This window comes from Anoplolepis gracilipes, chromosome 3 (genome assembly GCF_047496725.1).
Source record: "Anoplolepis gracilipes chromosome 3, ASM4749672v1, whole genome shotgun sequence".
Taxonomy (NCBI): Eukaryota; Metazoa; Arthropoda; class Insecta; order Hymenoptera; family Formicidae; genus Anoplolepis; species Anoplolepis gracilipes.
This window is the reverse complement of record NC_132972.1, coordinates 11492229-11511694: the sequence shown is the minus strand read 5'-3', so window position 1 is coordinate 11511694 and position 19466 is coordinate 11492229. Positions and strand designations below refer to the sequence as shown.

Sequence of the window (19466 nt, the reverse complement as noted above, 5' to 3'; positions counted from 1 at the left end):
AAAAGCTTGTATCTAAACACATATCATCAAATGCAAATCAATGCTCTATTTTATTTTACATATGTCTCTACTTGCGATATCTGAAAATATAAACTCAATAAATGCTAAAACTAAATAAATTTCGTTACCACAAAGTGTTTAATTAATATATTATACTAATCCCCTCTTATCTATGTTATCTATGTTAAAGTAAAAAAAAAATAATTAATAGAAAGAATATTAAGATTAATTTTATACATAACTATTTGGAAATGTAAATAAATTTAATTAATCTAAATTTTATAAAGTTTTAGAATTGATTTATTTATCATTGTAATATAATAATTTAAAAATATTATTCTATTTGTTTGTAAATAGCAGTTTTAAAATATTTTTGAGTGTTATTATAATAATATACAAGAATTTTTTAAATTATGTAGAAAAGATTTTTACCAATTATTTTTAAATTGGTTTTTCTCAATGTCTTCTCAGATTTTCATAGATTTTATTTGACAATTTTAGAATGTGTAGAAACATTTTTTCTACTCTCCAAGCTGTTCGAAGCGTATGTTTTTGAAAGAGAAGAAGTTCTTGATGGTGCTCGAGAAATAGAAAACTTCTCATTATTATTGTCGACATTTTTGACATTAAGAGATTTATTCCGGAGGTTTACGGCTGAATATGGTTCCCATCGATCTTCAGGTGAAATGTTTCGTTTCCAATCTAAGGGTTGTTGGAGATCTGCCCGAACTTTCATGTACTTTTCGGATAATAATAAGGGTTTGTTTCTATCTGATTTTCTATCAGATTTTTTATCATTTATAAGAGACTCGTTGGATGTTTCACTAAGAAATTCAGATTTTTCCGAAAGCTTTTCGAGAATTTCGCCACCTCGTATCATTTTGTTAGAAAAGTTATTACTAGTGATGTTGATTCGAGGAGGTTTTAGTTCTTTCAACTTATCGACACTTTGAATTTCATTTCTAATCTTAAAAACGTCCTTTTTTGTTGTATCCGATTGTATACTACTAAAATCATAATCAAATATACTCTGTGGGCTACGGATGTTTTTCAAGCTTGCTTCGATTAGATCAGCCAGATCGAATTTGCCATCTCCGACTACAAAAGGGTGCTCCGGCAACGCTTCGTCGGTGTTAAATATTTCAGATTTAGTCGAGGTTATTTTCTTTTTAGGCTTGGTTTTTGTTCGAGTTCTGTTATTTTGAGAATTCTGCGCTAAATCTGAAGAAGATTTGGCATTTTCCACAGTGTTCTTAAAAAAGGACATTTTGGTAGTAGAGAATTTTAATTTATTTTCTTGTGATAATGCTACCGATTTTGTATTGCTGGTTTTATTATTTCTATTAAAATAATTTTCCGACTTATTCTGTTGTTTGTCAGATAATTTGTCACACTTGGAAAGAGTTTTAGTTTCTCGTTTTGTAGTTGTTTTCGATGCGATACAATTTTCTTTTTTAATATTTTGTTTCTCATTTACATTAAATGCAGAACTAGCATTTTTTACATTCCTGTTTTGTGGAATTAATTTTTCGTTCTTTATATACGTGCGAAATCTAGTATCAGACATTGTTTTGGAAAGTGGAATTGTGATGAGATTTGTACTGGAAGACTCTGAGCGTTTTTTCGGCATGATATTTGTGAATGAAATTGTTTTTGAAATTGATTTAGACACATCATTGGTGTTTGTATGTGTATGTGTAGGCCTCAATGATAATTTATTAGTTTTTATATCATTTGTAAGCTTAATTGGATTTCGAAGATTCTGAAAAAAATATATATATATTTACTATATGTCTACCAAACATAAATTGAACTTTTATTTATCATTAATGACTCTCCTTTACTGTTTTTTACCTTTCGATTTTTCAATGAAGTCTGCATTTGTCTATCTTTGTACAACTGCTTCCAACCATAAATCTTAGCCTTCTCCTTTTCCTCTAGGCTAACTTGAGCTTTTTTGTCTCTCTCGTAGAGTATTTGCCAGATTGAATCGGTATTGAATATCTGAAAAAATATAATCTATTAGATAAAAATATACACACACATATATATATGATATATGTATATATATGATATATGTATATAATACGATTATTATATCTATAATAAAATTATATATATATAAAGTTTTACTTATTCCATTTTTTAGTTTAATTATGAATTTAATATTGAAAATTTTTAAAGTAAATGCAGATAAAAAAATACAAAATTTTAACAATATAACACAAAATTTTTTGTTCCCTTCTCTCTTTCATAAATTTTATTTTTTATAATAAATTTAAAAACTTACTGTATAATAATATAATAATGAAAATGCAATATTAAATGCAATAATAATTAATTATATAATAATAAAAACTCTTTTATTAATGGCATTGAAGCTTTGTGTTTGTTAAGATAGGAAAACACTTCTGCTATCTTCTAAAGAAAATAAAAACAAAAATGAAATATAACTCTAATTTTTTAAATATTTCTTTTACCTCGCAGGCGACGTGCGATAACGAGGATAATTTAATAATATCTGTGAATTTTAAATATCTTGAAATTCTTCCAATTAAATTTTTGGGTAAAGTCAAAAGAGTATTTCTATTTCCTTCGGCAATATTTTTCACGTGCTTTAACAAATGTTTACCTGCAGTGTCAGAAGTGGCAGCTTAGTAACATTATCAAAACGAAACGATTATTTTAAACAAAGTCTAAATTTCACAACATAGCCTTACTCTTGTAAAATAATATAGTAAAAAAAATTTTAAATCTGTTCGGGATATGATAAGCATTTTTTCTAAAAGTCAAATGCCTCACCAAATCCGTAACGTATTTCGTCTTGCAAGGATTTCTCTTGATTGAATTCGATGAGCTTGGCACGACGTACGATCGGTGCTTTGTGAGGTCCGTGAGAGATCTTCCACAAGTACAAAATCACCTAAAAATATGAGTATTTATAGATATAAAAAAACAAATAATGTTAATTTCATCAGCACTTCGTCTTGAAGAATCTTTAGACCGTAATAGTCTCTGCTGGGCGGAGGTGCAACTGAATACTTTACCAAGTATTCGATCTTGTTGCTCATGCTCGACATAGAGCATAGAGTTCACGTTGAAATAGTTCGATCTGAATATCGCGGTTGATTGATTCTTTGATATAGAATTGACATGCATATCGAATCGAAATATACAAGATGACACATTATATAGCTATCAATTTGTGCATTAAATAAACATATTATAAAAATAAATTACTAAGAAAACAAGATATTATAAAAAATATAAGATATTATAAAATATTATAAAAAAATACTATAAATAAAATATAATTGAATTGAGAATATATATAGATAGAGATAAAATATAGAGATATTTTTTAGATAATATATTTTACTATAATTAATCTTATCGAGAAGAGAGAAAATTTCATTCAAATCATAAACATGTAAAATTATAATATATAAAATTTTTAAATGTATTGAAAATATATGATAATATTTTTCTTTCTTTAATATAAAATCGTAATGTAAACAAATTTAGAATAATAGACTAAGCATTTATATGGTCAGGGTTTCTTTTTTTCACAAAAATAATTCGCGATTAGATTTTTGGCTTCGTATATTTTATTACAATATTTCCATATGAAGAGATGAAGATAAATATATAGAAATGTCGAAGTAAAAATGGAAAGTCGTGTGGCATTACGTATAATAGTTGTAACGTAGCAATAACAATATACAAGGTAGGCTATATAGTAATATCACAATGCATGATTCACAATTTCGTAAAAGTCTAGAGAATAGAATACAAATCTAAATAGAGGATGTGCTTCTCTCGATTGCCGCAGAGACGAACGGAGTGTACATATTACGCGTATTAATATTGATCAATTATAAAACTTTCTAGTATTTTTTTTACTTTATACTTTCACAGGTGTATCTACTCGAAGTACACCAATTTATAACGATTGTCGTCATTATTATCATACAAAAAGATTTATATTTGATAATTGGTTCAACAATGTTTGCCTTATATTAATGGAAGAACTTTCGCTTATGGTTTGAATTGTAGAAATCAAGAATTGGAGAGTCACATTTAATGTTAAATCTATGCCGCAAATATACGTCGAAATCTTTAAAATATTATTATTTTGATAAAATATTTTTATAATTAAGTTAATGTATAAAGTAGAAAGATTCAAATAACCTTTACATTTTTTAGAAGAGATTTAAAAATATTTTTATTTATTACACATTAAAAGAAATAATATATTTTTAATACTTTTGTTTTTTTCTATTCAAAATAACATAATTCAAGTTAAGTAATATTTAAAAAATTTTTTATAAATTTTTAAATAATATTAAATCAAATTTTAAGAAGATAATATAGATCGATTTTAATTCATTTAAAAAGCTAATAATAAAGTAGAATATTCGTTATCGTGGAAAAATTTAGTTACATGTTAACTGTTATCAAATATGTGCTGAATATTTGTAGAAAATATTTATATAAAACTCCACAAAACATGCTAAATAACTTACTAGTTATTGAAATTTTATATACGTGGAAGAAGAAACAAATAACTATCAGAAATTTGAGACAGACAATTTCCATTGAAATATTATCTTTTCTAACTAGCCTCATTAAAAAAGTATTAATGAAATTAATTACGACAATAGCAACGACAATCGTGCTACTTATGTTTCTCACGAAATAATTGCGCGATTGATATGACGTTCCTAGCTCCTCAGGCGATCACTGTGTCTCGACGGTTCGAAAAGCCGCGTGAAAATAAATTATTATGTGCTAGCATAATGAAAAAATCTTACGAACGACGGAATAAATCTAGGTATAAAAAGATTTCGGGATTTTGGGCCCCGCGGAACACGCGAACCATCCGTCGTTGTGTAAAATCTGCACGGCGCGATCGTCAGCGCGATCCGAAAAATTTCGGCGATTTGCGATCGTGCAATGACATCAGAGAGCCGAAAAGGATCTCACGCATTCTCGTTTGAGAATATATTTGCGCTTTTCCGAATAAACTTTTACTTCGGATATCAAACTTCTCTTCACAATCGCGCTTTCGCGCGTGATTGTACCGGCAAACTCGTGGAACGTTCGTAGAGCGATTGCACCAATGACTGTAACTTTGGCATGTGCATTATGTCGCGACAAATCGTTTGATAGCATCTTATCACAGTATCCTAATCTATATCCTTATACTTTAAAAACACTTAATTTTTTCCAACGCGATGCACAAATTATTATAAATATTTACATATAGTAGTCCAGCTTTATTTTTTTTATTCTCAGTAACATTAAAAAAAACTGAATAAAGTATTAGTCTAACAAAAGAAATAACGAATGTTCTCATAATTATAAAATAAAGATGCATCAAGGCATGTATATATATATAGAATAGACAGCTTATGTTGACATTAGAATACTGGAAAAGTTTCAATTCCAATTTTAAAAGTAAGATAAAGATGAACATTTTCTATATGCAAGATCCGTTGCCGCCAGTATTATTTCTCATCTAGTGCATTCGCTCACCGACAAATTTTCGTGCACGAGATTTCGATGCATCTACGTGAAACGGAAGCAAACCCCTTAACATGCCTATATAGTATATCAAATATGTAGTTGTAGAAATATAGTAATCAAAATTGTTTCGAAGAAAACTGACTTTATAATTTATTTAAATTTTTATTAAAACAATTGGTCGTCATGATTATTATTTTCTGTCAGAGATATAACGACTGATAGTATAATAATCATTAAATCCATGATTATATTATAAAGTCTTGTTAAATTATTATATTAAACAATAATATTTAATCCCCTATGCGTTACTCAAACGTTATAGTGCATTAAAATATTTAGCGGGACATCTTACTTCCGATTTTATCACGTATATGCATCCGAATGTGTATACATAAATATGTGTGTATACATATATATATATATGTAAGTATATGTAGTTATATAATATTATCTGGAAGAACAGATTTGCATATTGCGATAGCGCGAAGAAAATCGGTACGCCTTATCGAGGAAACGCGACGTTTTGTTCTTACAGATATGTTTCTAGCCATCGTTTTGATCAAAATTGTTACCAGATTATAGAATTATTTTATATCACAATTAACTCTGGAACGTTAGTAGGAAATTATTACGCAACAATTTGTTGTATAAAAAATTTATTAAATAATGTATCACATAAAAATAATGTTATTCATAAATAAATGTTGTTCATATCCCAGTTAGCGTTCCAGATTATAATAATAATTATTATTATCATTGTGTACATCACTATTTGTAAGTGAACACACTTTTTCTTCGTCGTTTCGTCGATAAGGCGTCCTGTAAAAGATTTAACATCACAAGCACAAAGTGCAAGATGCTCGGATTGGAACTTAACTTATGAGGAAACATTTGGAGAGTCCTCTATCAAATTTAATGATCTTTAAATATGTTACAAAACAGCTTAAAATAAGAAATACATATTTTTTGTGTTTCTTGTATAATCAAAAATTGAAATGATTTTTTAGAGCAGACCCGACAAATTCATTTGTTCTTGAGTGAATATCGTGGAAGTAATATACATTAAAACATGTTTTAAGCAAAAAATTTAATATATATACATATAAACACTTCCAAACATTTCCTCGTTAAACCTAAGAAGAGAGACAAGGAGCCGCTCGAAACTCCCCGCCAAACGGAATCGAGGGATAGGTGCATTTGCTGATCGATTGACCCAATTTTCTAACAGGGTATTCCAAGTGTTTACGCGTTCTACGCGTTCTACGGATATTTTGTACGTCGAGTAGAATCGAAGGGTCAATCGCAGACTCGCGTCGCGGGGACGACAGCGGATGAGAGATCGATGTAGAAAAGATTTAACCGACTAAATTAATAGTTTATGACAGAAATGTCTTCCTGTGACATGGACTTAGAGAAATATCATGTCTTGCACAAGAATGCGCAATAAGATCAAAAATATGAGCGTAGTAAATGCAATTTTCAAGATCTGTGGAAAAGTTGGAGATATCGCGTCTTAATTATTTCTATCAAGAATTGATATTAAAGCTTGTCCGACAGTTAATTGGAGAATTATTTATATAGAATTTTAGAGAACTTTTTTTTAAATAATATATCCGATTAAAAAGATTACTATCTTTTGCTACTGGAAGTTTTTTTGCAGAACGCGAGAAGGTTCGCCGTTCTATCTCCAGGCCACAGAATGACATTGGTTGCTTCCAAGATATCGAGACGCTTCGTTGCTCTCTACGATTGCTGAACGACCGACATTGCTGTTTCCGTGATCGTCCTTCCATCCCTACAAATGCTCGACGACGTTGTCGTCTGCTCGGATTGAGCGGCCGCGACAGTTAGTTGCCTTTGTTCCATGTGATCGAGAGTTTTCTCGATGGCTCGCAATCGTTTTTCCAAGCTAGTGGTGCCCAGAATGCCTACTTGTAGTTGCGGTCCCAGCGGCAGGATTGCAAACAACCACCATGTCCACGACGGACCGTCCGGTAGACGCCACCAGTCCTCTTCTATATCCGGCATGCGTCCGAACACTCGTTGAATTTCGGACTTCTGAGAGATAGGTACTGTTTCCCACCATCTTCGACCTTTCACTCGTACCTGCATAATATTACGGTGACAGGTAACAACAAATTGTCAAAAATATAACTGTGTTATCTTATCATTATCTTGTCATTATAATGTTTCTCTTTTCATCTATTTCGAATAAAAATATTTGTCTATTGATCGAGAAAAATGAATATCGAAGATTAAGATGACAGGATTATTAAATAATATTTTGACAGAAATAAGATAATTAAATACTGATTCTTGAATTGTTGAAGAATAATAATTGTGACATTGATGAAATTAAAAATTTATTATATTATATACATGTCTAAGACTACTTTCCATTACCTTATCGTGAAGTTCGAGTAGATTTAATAATTGATCCTGCTGTACGATCGTGTCCCTGAGAAATTCCACCTGTGCTGTATCATAACCATCCTTTTCTCCACCGGAAAGTACCCTAAATCTTCTACCACCGATCGTGCTAAGAATACTGCAGCCGTCTTTGAGCAAAACTCGATCTCGAATATCTAAGATAGTACCATATTCCGCGTATCTGAAATAGCGCAGCATTATGATTCCATTATTAATTATTATAATAATATCTCTTTTAGATATATATATATATATATATGTGTATATAAACTTTATAAAAGTCATAAATAAAAAATATTTATTATAGAAATTCTTGAAAGAAATTAAATTTTTTGAAGTTCTTGATAAATATTTTTTTATTTACATTTTAAACAATTAGAATTTCTATTATATTATTGATAAATAATATATTTCATATTTAAATAACAAAATTGTTTCGATAGTAATTAATTGATATTATAAATATTGATAGAAAAATATGTAAGTAAAGTAAAAAAAATATAAAAATAAAAATATTTAGTAATTAAACTAATAATGTAAATTCTAATTGCAGACAAATTTAATTTAAATTTATCGCAAAAAAATCGCACCTTTTTGTGCCCGTGGCCTCTTTATTAAGACACGCGGCGATTCCGAACTGACGCACTCCGCTCTCAACGCATCTTCTGACCATCAGCCTGTACCTAGGCTCGTAAACGAAGAGGGGACAGGCGACGCAGGGGAAGGCGGTCGTGCAGATGAAGACGGCGATCTGTTCGTTACCCAAAAGACCCAGTCCTTGGACCAGTTCGAGCCGATGACTCACTGCTCTGGAGGTGTATTCCGCGGGCGCCACTGTTTTAAGCGCTTTCTCTACAAAATCCGTTACGGTTTTTTGGCTACTGGCTAGATACTGAAAAGAAAACAAAATAATTGATTAATGACTTTGCCGACTTTATGTGTGTTAATTATATCATATTCGAAAAAGTGGAGCAAATAAATTATTCTTTTTGTGTGTTTAAGTTAAATTAAATGTTAGTTAAAAATATTTGAGATGAAAAATGAAAATAAAATTCTAGTTACAACGCGTACATATGTCGTCCTATCTTATCTAGATTTATACAGATTTTTATATGTATATGTATATATCTCACAGAGTTATTTTTAGTTTCTGTTAAAAAATATTTTTTACAAATTTGACGCATTGGAAATTAATAAATCAGTGGTGCGATTTATATAATGTCAGTCGCACCCCCAATAGCAAAGAGAGCGTCGTAGAAAGAGGCTTTGTAGACAAGTACAATTATCCGATATTGCGGAGATAGCACGAGGAAACAAGCAGCGGCGTGCCGCAAGATCAGCGTTGATCCGCGCGCATCGCGTTGTCCTCATCGTCATTAAATATAATACTCGCACAGGCGATCGGTAATAATGTTACGAACGCGGAAGCTCACGACGATCGCCTCGACGACCGCAAACAATAATCATTTCAATCTGCGGCGTCGTCGTTAACCGCTAGGAAGCATTTATGTCTCATTTGCGGATAGGTGTTGTTGCAGCATCTCGCGTATTCTCGATGTATTTCCCTGCCAACCTCTTTGGGATCAATGACTCGTGTGACTAATGAGCAAGTTTTAAAGTATAAGAAGAGATTTGAGATAAAAAGATGTAAAATGTGTCAATTGTATTAATGTAAATTGCGGCTGTAATAAGAAAGAAAAGCTCGCAATGATTTGAAATCGAGACTATTTTGTACTTTTAATCCAAAATGATCCAAGATAATCTATTAGATAAAAATATCTAACAATGTACATATTTCTTTTAAGCATTGACTTATGTAACAGAATTAGAATCTTCGCTTCATACATTCAAAGGTACATTGATTTCGAAAATAAAATCTCTCTAGAAATATTTGACATTTTATGAGACTGTTAGATTTTTTATATATTCTTATTAAAATAAATCTCGTCGAAATTATTATGAAAGTATTGTATATTATTTATAAAGGAATTGCTATAAAAAATTATAGCTCTATGAGATTGCGAATTAATAATTCTTTTGAAGCAAACTAAAATATTAATTAACATTTATTTAAAAAATTCTCTCTTACGTCAGCCAGAGATGTGACGCATAAGGGGCAAGCTGAAGAGTAATCCAAGCAACGATCCAGGCACATCCAGCAATAAGTGTGACCACATGGTGTCGTGACAGGTTTCCAGAGCAGGCGGCAACATAAGATACAGTCCAATTCCCCGGCGGTGCTGCTGGAAAGGGGTGGCAAGAGGATTTCAGCGGGTCTCGGTTCGATTCCTGCAAACAATATTATCTCAGAATGTTTTATAGAAATATAAAGGAGAAAATCAAATGTATATAAATGACGATAAAACTTACGTTTTAGTTTTTCTACATCCTGATATACACGGTTCAGACTTGCTTGTAACTTCGTATTCACCTGTGGCGTGATGGAAGAACGAAGTCTTCTATTTATCATCTGTAAAGAAAAAAAGAAGAAATAAGATAAAAATTAATATAGAATATATATGTAATATAGATAATAATATATAAAGCCTTGAACGATTGAGTGAAAACACTGGATTGGAGATTAGAAAGATACATGCATCGATAAACAAGGTAAGAATAAAAATCGAATGACATATATAATACAAAGTTGAAGCGTTTTACTTAAAGTACATTTTTTTATTATTTATTTCAAATTGCAGAAGATTTAACTTATTAAATCTGTCTTTATTAAGCAAAAATAGTAGACAAGCAGAATTGTACTTATAATTTTCGAAAAACGTACCTGACTGAATTCCTCTTCGCCACTGCTGTTGTCCTCGCAATCAGACCTGTTTAGGGTAGCACGTTGCCTGCATTTGGAATTCATTAACTGATGACGGTTTCTCGTGCGTGACGCGGTCTTCGTTAGATTGTATGGCGTGCGTGACGACAGAACATTCTGTCGACGTATTCCAGGCGAGAGCGCTCTATGCAAAATCTACGACACACGTTCACAAATTTGGTAACATATGCATCAATCAAATAGATTACAGAATGTAAAATAGACAACGTAATACACAGATTATTTGTTTCTCAACGTCAAGGCATATTTTAACATAATTAAATCTTAAAAATATGTCTGTATTAATTTATTAATATATTTATTTTCTAAAAAAAAAGAAAAAAAGGAGAGAGAAACTAGAAATTTAATCTAAAGAACGTAAATGCTAATTATTATTATTTGATTGTGTAGTTAAATTAAAATTCATAGTTTAATTCCACGTTTTAGACTTTTTAACAGAGTTCTTAAATAAAATAAAATAATAGACAAATCGGTTAATGCCGATATTAAAAAATTTTAGAAATTAAAATACATATTCAAATTAGATTTACAAAACACGATCATTATTATGGAACATGAATTCTTGCGACACAAAAGATTAGCATGGCAAATTAATAGACCATGGCACATCAGAATTTCGGTTGAAATTTTGTTAGCGATGACTTAAATCCATTATTCCAGTAACATGTATATCTTTCTTGATGTGTTTAATATACATGAAAATTCGAAGATTCTAAGATTAACAAGGACGCAGCCGTTAAATCGGTGTAATTAACGCATGAAAGATCGCGGTTAGGCAATCCGAGACGTTTTTGGATGATGAAAGTAAAAGTATGCCTTCCGTAATGTAGATCCGACCAACGGATTCAGCAGCACGGGAAAGAATGATTCCTCGATCTTACATAAGTGGCAATGCAGCTTGCATCAATGATTCCGCCATCGGGCGCTCGCTTATGTAATCGCCGTATACGCTCAAGAAAGAAAAGAATTCAACGTTCTCCGTTTTTTAAATCATTTATCATCGAAATTTGTCAGCGTTGAATTGTTTAACGTTGATCGATCATTATCATACGCAATCACGATTATTGCAGATATTCGTGTAAATTTTGCAATGTTGCTAAATTTAACGTCAAACAAATCATTTCAATATTAAATATCCATCATAATGTAACATTTGATGCTCATAGCTCGAATACAAATCTTGCAATAAATTTAAATTTTAATAATTTAATTTTTATTTTGTATTTATATATCGCAGAGTATAATATACATATATTAATTTTTATATATTTATTTAATTCAAATAAAATATGAGTTAAAAGCTCGAATAGAAGTTCAAGAAAAAAATAAATAATTATTTACTTTATAATTATTTTCTTCCCTTATAACAATAATGAAAAATTTAAAATAAAACAATGGAAAACTTATGACGTGTAAAAAACATTATGCAGCAAAGTTGAAGATGCAACGAGATGCTCGTGATAGATTAACTCTGAGAATGGAACTTTTTCAAGAAGATAAATGAGGGAGGAATGTACGACAGTTAAAAAATTCGACGTAGAAGAGGTGTTTTGCATTATGCACGAGAGGGGTGGAAAACGCAACGGCGCGGGGTCGTGCGTCACTCGGTGGAAGATCGATATATCGACGCCGTCGCTACCGCGAGCAACAACGCGGGCAAACGGCGCATTCGCTCCGGCGAGAATAACATCGCCGGCTCGCTGCGTGCGAATGTGGTTATCGTTGCCCCTCGCATGCTGGGTCACTCACCTGACGACTATCGTACCGAGTCATTAAGCCGGCACGCGGCCGCCAGCAGTCGTGCCGGAAACGTCGCTGCGCGCGTTTCTTTTGTGTCGTTGATGCTCTCTCGGACCGATCTCAGTGCATTCCATCAGTGCGATACCCAATGTCTGACTCGGGAAATGGGTTTCTTACTTACGATCTAAATTCGTCGGGTTCTCTCAATCATGCCCTCTTATTTCTACCGGTTACGGAATATACAAATATTTGATAAGCAAATCGAGTTCGAATCGAGTGAATCGAATCTGGATGATCGATAATTTCTGGTCAGCGGAAGAACTTCAACTATGTGAGACTTTTCACGGTGAAAAGTAAATTTAAGTTTTTTAATCAAAAGTTTTAGAGTTATATTCAAACTTATTATCGGATAATTTAATTTGCATTTTAATATCTTGACATTTATGCGCTTTATTGTATATTGGATTAATGTTTAATAATTGTTACACCATTAATTTTGTTAATGAAAGAACAAATAAACGTACCTTGGTCAACTCATGGCGTACAGCTTGCGGATTTTTGTCAATGGCCACGCTAATGCAGAGAGCATAGATTGCTTCTTCGTGTCTTCCAAGCGCTGATAAAGCGATCCCTCTTCTATAGTGTCCCTAAAAAGACATAAAATGTTATAAAAATATAAATTTTTATTACAATAATAATTTTTAATAATTATTTTTTCTTTAATGAAGTTATATAATAATAATTTTAGTATCATAAAATCGGTAAAATTAGCACATTCGTACATATTCTACGTCACAAAATTGATAAAGCAAAAAGATGTTATGAAAAGAAGATATGAAAAGTTTTAAATATTAAATTTTACTATAATTATGTAGAAAGAAAACATTTTTCATTTCAATTTAAAAATGAAAACTATTAGTCGGAATATATACATTTTGATTTAAAGTATACATAAAAAAATTGTTCTGTTATCTGATATATGCACTGATTATAGGTAGGCGTAAGTTCTGTTTTCTCACCTTGCCCCAGTCTGGCCGTAATCTAACTGCATGATCAGCGTCCGTGAGAGCAGCTAAAGGCCTATTCAACAAGAGCAAGACATGAGCTCTGTTGCTACGATGAAGCGGGCTATTCGGTGCTGAAACACGAAAAAATAAACTAAGATTATTATTAGATAGTAAACAAATTTTACATCTCGAAACATTTTCAAATTTATTCCGTCGAAAACGAGGAATAATCGAAATAATTTTACTCGATTCTAATGTTTTGAAAGCAATGAGTGAATCTAATCCATGCTGTCGCATGTCTCTTTAATGACAAGAACATTATTTTTCCAATGATATAATTTTGCATATTTTATTCAATCAAAGAAACTCAAAGCATTTGCAAATTATTATATTAATAACGTTTTTGATAGTAAAAAATTGCATTTTGACAATTCTTCCTGTAAATTTATGTGTATAGTATGATACACATATACAAACACGGACATCATAATATAGTTTTATCGATATTCATTAGATGAATCACAGCATTCAAAAAAGCAATGCATTATATAAACATACATCGATGCACATCCTCCATGTAAGAATGTCCTTATAAGCGTAATTAGTATCAATTATGAGCAGTCTGAGTTTTTTTACAATTAGTAGTCTGAGCTCGTTTAATTCCGTGAAAACTTGTCTCGCGCAAAAAAAGGCTTTCATTTATAACGAGGCAGATTTCATGGAAGCGACCGCGGACGATGCCATCGGCCGATGCAGGCGACGGCGACGGCGGCGGCGCATCCTGGCATTGTGAGCAATGTCATTGCCTCCACAGCTAGAGTCCCTTACTTGGTCGGAGACGAATTTCCGGCTAGTCAATGTACGTCAATGTCGCGAATACTAAAAAACATGTTCTATTGAAGAATTTATTTGATACTCTATTCGTTAAAATAAATTGCAGCCAAGGAGTTTAAACTCAGAAAAATAGCTGTTTGCTTTTCAGATTTCAAAATTTTTTTATTATTTCTAAAATCGATGAAAGTTTAAATGTTAGAATTCTCTTCCTATATTTGTTTACATCTTAAGTTTTAGATAATGCAAAACTTACGAAAGAAACTGCCGAGAATATTATACTATATACAATCTTTTCGCAGAAAGTTTGCTGAGAATGTTAAAGATCGAATCTGCAAAGATTGTATGAATCTTTTAGATTTATATACATATACATAAAACTAGCCAACTTAAAAATAAAATTTATATATATATATATATATATATGTGTGTGTGTGTGTGTGTGTGTGTGTGTGTGTATGTTTTTGTTATATAATATAATATATTATAATTGAAAGGCAATAAGTTGAAAAGACCAAACAATTTAATAAAGATATATTAGAGAATATAATGAAAAGAATCTAATTAATATTTAATTTTTCACAAAATATTTTTCTAAAAATTATCTTACGAATATATAAATATTTTATAATAAAAAGTTGACACGTGTTTTTCATTGAATTTCAGTTTAATAAATAGTAATCCTGAAAGTGTACACACGACAGCGGCTCACATAATTGCCTTAGTTTAACTATGCGTGTATACATGCGTCTCCAGAATGAATAAAAAGTCGAACATGTGTAATCGTTAAACTTCTATTATTGTCTCCTAGTGATTTTGCAACGCTGTCTAAAGGAATCTCGTACAGCCGATATATACGAAGGCAATTCCTATAAGTTGACTTATGTAACCTATTTCTGAATATTATGACGGTTCGCTTTAATTTATGGAATTGCGACGCGGAAAATATAATCGAACGTTATTGTACAAATCGCTTATTTTTAAAGTATCTTGGATTGCAAATCGAATCTTGAGAATCCCGTGAAATTATTGTTAGAATGCACGTGTAATTCACTTAATTCCGTTGTATTCGCGATTACGTAAGTGCTTGTGCGTGATTAAGTGCGTGCAAAGAACGCAATTTTCCACGTGGATTGCTAAGCTGTAAGAAATACAACGGGATACCGACAAACAAGTTCATTCATTAGCACGATCATTCTTCGAGTATGCCGTAAAAAAACGTTGCTCTTCCTGTCTATTCGATCGAATGCCAAGGTTCGCCTCGGATGATCGATCACTTGTTCACCGCGGGCAATAGGACCCGTTAAAGCCTACTTCCTAATGATCTTAGTTTTAGAGATGACTGAATTTAAATCAATTTTAATCCCGATCAATCGTATGACAAGTGCCTATTTATTAAATTGAGTTGTTTCTTTCAAAGGTATAATAATCAAAAAAACTTGTATACTCTTCGCAAGAAAGAGAGAGAGCGCATTCATATTTAAAGTATTCAGAGATAAAATTCTATCTTATGATTTATTGAGATTATTAAATCTTGACTATGCTTAGAATATTATTTACTCTTTTCAAATTCTTATTTCTTATAATAATATACGTATATGTAGATTTCTGTGTTTCCAATTTTTGCAATTACCAATTTTACCGATAATATAATTTATTGATATATATTTCATCTTCATTTTATTTTTTATTTTCTGTAAATTAGAAAATTTTTGAATCTTTAATATTAAGATTTTAAAAAAATAATTACTTTTTTAAAAGTTTCTTTTTTAATTTTTATACCTAGATTACTATGTTTATACATACAACATAAACGTGCAGTTTAGTATCAATTTCCTCAAATAAAATTTTTTTTACAAAAAGATTAACAGTTTAAACGTTCTATAAATAGAATTCTGTTATAGCGCGATAGAAAGGAATGCGAATTGCCGATATAGCACAAAGTTAAAGATAAACCGGTTTTCAGTTTATAAATATAATAGTCACTAAACAATATAATTCGTATTTGAAATTTTTTCACATACCTATATTTGAAGAATATTATATTTTAAAGATATATAAATCCTATTTTTTTGTTTTTAGTAAAATTAAATCAGTCAACATTATAATTATGTAAAGTGCAATAATTTATAAGAAAAATTTTTGTCGGAAAGGACTTTTAAAAAAAAAGAAAAGTTTTTCCTAGAAAAAGATTTTACTAAAAAGATCAAGTCAAACTCTATTTTTAGCAATGCTTTTTAGATTCAAATACAATTTTGTAGCACTAACGAGATTCCTGATCGCACGAAAATGCATTGATGCGCTGAGATTCGATGCCGTGTGTGCAACCAGGCGCGACAGACGGCTGCTGACCTTCGTTTGAAAGAAGACGAGCGGTATGAAACTAAAGAAAAAGAGAGAAGTAGAGAGGGACGGCCAGTGCCGAGTTCGAGAACCGAGTTAACGGAGCGTCGTACGGCGATATACTGTTGTAAGCGTTCACGTGAGAATCGGAGCAAGAACTGTTGCTGCACATGTTGCCGAGGTTGTGCATTCTCGACATTCTCAAGAATAGGGATCGCGATATGAAAAGATTGGAAATATACGAGTGTTCAGTTTTTAGATTCACATAGATCACAAATGACAAATTAATGAAAATTCCTTAGCATTACTTTTTTCAATACATAAAAATTTGATAAATTCGGCGATATCTTAAAGTTAAAAAATTTAGATGTTAAAACGTGCAAGTTAAATTTTGTTAATTTCTCTAAAAAATAAATAAATTATTTATTAATTAAAGTATTAATTAAATAATATGTTAATCAAGTATCAATCAAGTATTAATTTATGAGTCAATCTCGCTCTCTTGTAACAGGGCAGGCGTTTAATTTACGGGTGTGGAAATGTTGCGACGGTCTTCCTGAGTTGCATGCGGAGCGCGATGCAACTGCATCCGGCCGGCCGCCGGCCAACCGCGAAGGGAGAGAAGCGAAAGGCGGGAAGAAGGGAAAGAATACAGCATAAGCGGCTGCAACACAGAGAGCCGCGCGCCGGTGCAGCTGCAACGGTCGACGTATCGTCGTTGCAACGGAGTAGACGTCACCCATGCCGGCGCGGCACAAACAGCCGCGCGTTACGTAAAGGTCGGTCACCCGGCGAGTACTACTACTGCACTGCCGTTGTTGCTACGTATATTAAGCTGCCACAGCCACTTCGGCACATTCGAATAAAACCTACACAGAAATTTAGTGCTCTTTTGTTGCTAATTTGTTGCTCTATTCCGGATTTTGTTGCTTCACCCATTTCCCAAAAACCGAAATGGGTGGCTGTGCTAGATTCGGCTCAAGAGTAAAAGTACCCTAAATAAATTTTCTTGAGCACGTTTCTTCTCTAAAATGTTTCTAGATTTTATTACTCTACCGATTACTGAACATTTAACGTTTGAGTAAAAATGCGAGTATCTGTGAAATGTTTGAATCTATAAATTTGTGTTATCGTGTAGTAAATAAAGAAGTCTATAAACATATTTTATGTAAATGATATAAAATGTTATATAGTAAAGTAATTGATGAAAAGTAATTGATAATGTGATTGAAGGTGATTTTAAAGTATACAATAATGTCGTGTAGTACTAAACGTGATTAGAAGAGAGATGTAATGATTCGAGTGACAGTTCTGGTAAGTGACATTTGCTATGAATATATTTTTATTGAATAGAAAATGTATTTAATCGATTATTAAGCTAAATATATAAAATATAAAAAAAATATAATGATATAAAAGATATGAAAGATATAAAAGAATGTAACATTTTACACAGTTGAAATTAGATCATTCTATGATATATAGATTATATTTTATCCAATAATTCCAAGGTCGGAGAGCTATTGCGGTATAACGTCCTATTTCTTTATATGTCTGTGTGAATGACATTTTAAAATCAAGGATACTACTTAATTTTAGTTTCTTTTCTAATAAAGAATTCCCAATATTTAATAGTGAATTTTGTAATTTTATTAGTCTGATTGTGTTACCAAAATTACAAATATTACAAGAGAATTGAAGAAGTAGAGAATTCTGCACATGTATACATATATGGTGAATTGTTAAGATTTCGAGAAATATGTATCATTTGTAAGTAATATGTTAGTTTCCTCTACATGTTTACTACATTACAGAAAAAGAATATAAATATAATATAGATATAAAAGTATAATATGTTATATGAAAAATAACATTGTCTGTTAAAAAGTTTTTTTTTCAAATGTTATTATGGAAAGAATAAGTATATTTTGAGCGAAAGATACATCATAATTATGCAAAAGAATGTATACACACAAAAAATTCTATTATTCTTTATATCATCTTTTTGTATGGGAAGATTACTTCGATATAAAGAATGGAATTTTTTTAGGATAATTTTTATAACTGTAATAATAAGATTCTCACATATTTTTGCCTCTCAAAATTATACTTTTTATGAGAATAAGAAGAGACCACCAATTTAATACAAAATTATAAAAAAACTATAATTTTAATAACAATTTTTAAATATTTAATTTTTAATTGTTATATCCGAAATAATTAATTTTTATCACACATATATACACGGAGAAAATTTTATATTAAAAATTACTATGATATGTAACAACTGTGGATCATTAGGAACATTCCAAGTTAAAATGCTATGTAAAATTGTAAAAATTACGTCAATTACGTCAATTTTTACAGTTTTACATAGTATTTTAACTTGGAATGTTCCTAATGATCCAAAAATTACGTCAATTACGTCAATTTTTACAGTTTTACATAGTATTTTAACTTGGAATGTTCCTAATGATCCACAGTTGCTACATACCATAGTAATTTTTAATTTAAAATTTTCTCCCTGTATATATATATATATATATATATATATATATATAAGTTGCTCAAATGTATGTAATATGTATAAGAGTTTATAGAATAATTATATGTATAACTACTACAATAAAAATTTTTGTGATTATTATGTGATTATTATTAATTTATGATAATAAAAAGTACAATAAAATATAAATTTAGTGTAATTGTTACAATTTTTAAATAAGAATAAGATACTCTTATTC

General features: G+C 30.9%; 2 protein-coding genes across 2 annotated transcripts in view; both read right to left on the bottom strand.

Annotated features, from left to right (window-relative positions):
* Positions 1-157: 157 nt before the first annotated feature.
* Positions 158-3203, bottom strand: LOC140663835 (uncharacterized). Its single transcript, XM_072888339.1, has 5 exons — positions 2982-3203; positions 2803-2923; positions 2481-2632; positions 1855-2004; positions 158-1762 (listed from the first exon to the last, which is right to left on the bottom strand). The coding sequence occupies exons 1-5, from the start codon at positions 3078-3080 to the stop codon at positions 485-487; spliced, it is 1800 nt and encodes a 599-aa protein (XP_072744440.1). The 5' UTR covers positions 3081-3203; the 3' UTR covers positions 158-484.
* Positions 3204-5133: 1930 nt separating this feature from the next.
* Positions 5134-19466, bottom strand: part of LOC140663507 (LON peptidase N-terminal domain and RING finger protein 3) — a 46778-nt gene continuing 32445 nt past the window's right edge. The window contains exons 2-9 of the mRNA XM_072887736.1: positions 13561-13679; positions 13066-13188; positions 10742-10936; positions 10330-10429; positions 10049-10248; positions 8550-8851; positions 7933-8140; positions 5134-7635 (exon numbers count right to left, since the gene is read on the bottom strand). Coding sequence (XP_072743837.1) covers positions 7273-7635; positions 7933-8140; positions 8550-8851; positions 10049-10248; positions 10330-10429; positions 10742-10936; positions 13066-13188; positions 13561-13679 — 1610 coding nt within the window. The 3' untranslated portion in view covers positions 5134-7272. The remainder of the gene's footprint in view (positions 7636-7932; positions 8141-8549; positions 8852-10048; positions 10249-10329; positions 10430-10741; positions 10937-13065; positions 13189-13560; positions 13680-19466) is intronic.

Excerpts from the sequence above, each read along its gene's own strand:
- LOC140663835 (XM_072888339.1), bottom strand. The coding sequence starts at position 3,080 with ATGTCGAGCATGAGCAACAAGATCGAATACTTGGTAAAGTATTCAGTT. Across the intron at positions 2,633-2,802 it reads CGAAATACGTTACGGATTTG|GTAAACATTTGTTAAAGCAC; the intron begins GTGAGGCATTTG and ends CTGACACTGCAG. Across the intron at positions 2,005-2,480 it reads TATCGCACGTCGCCTGCGAG|ATATTCAATACCGATTCAAT; the intron begins GTAAAAGAAATA and ends ATATTTTTTCAG.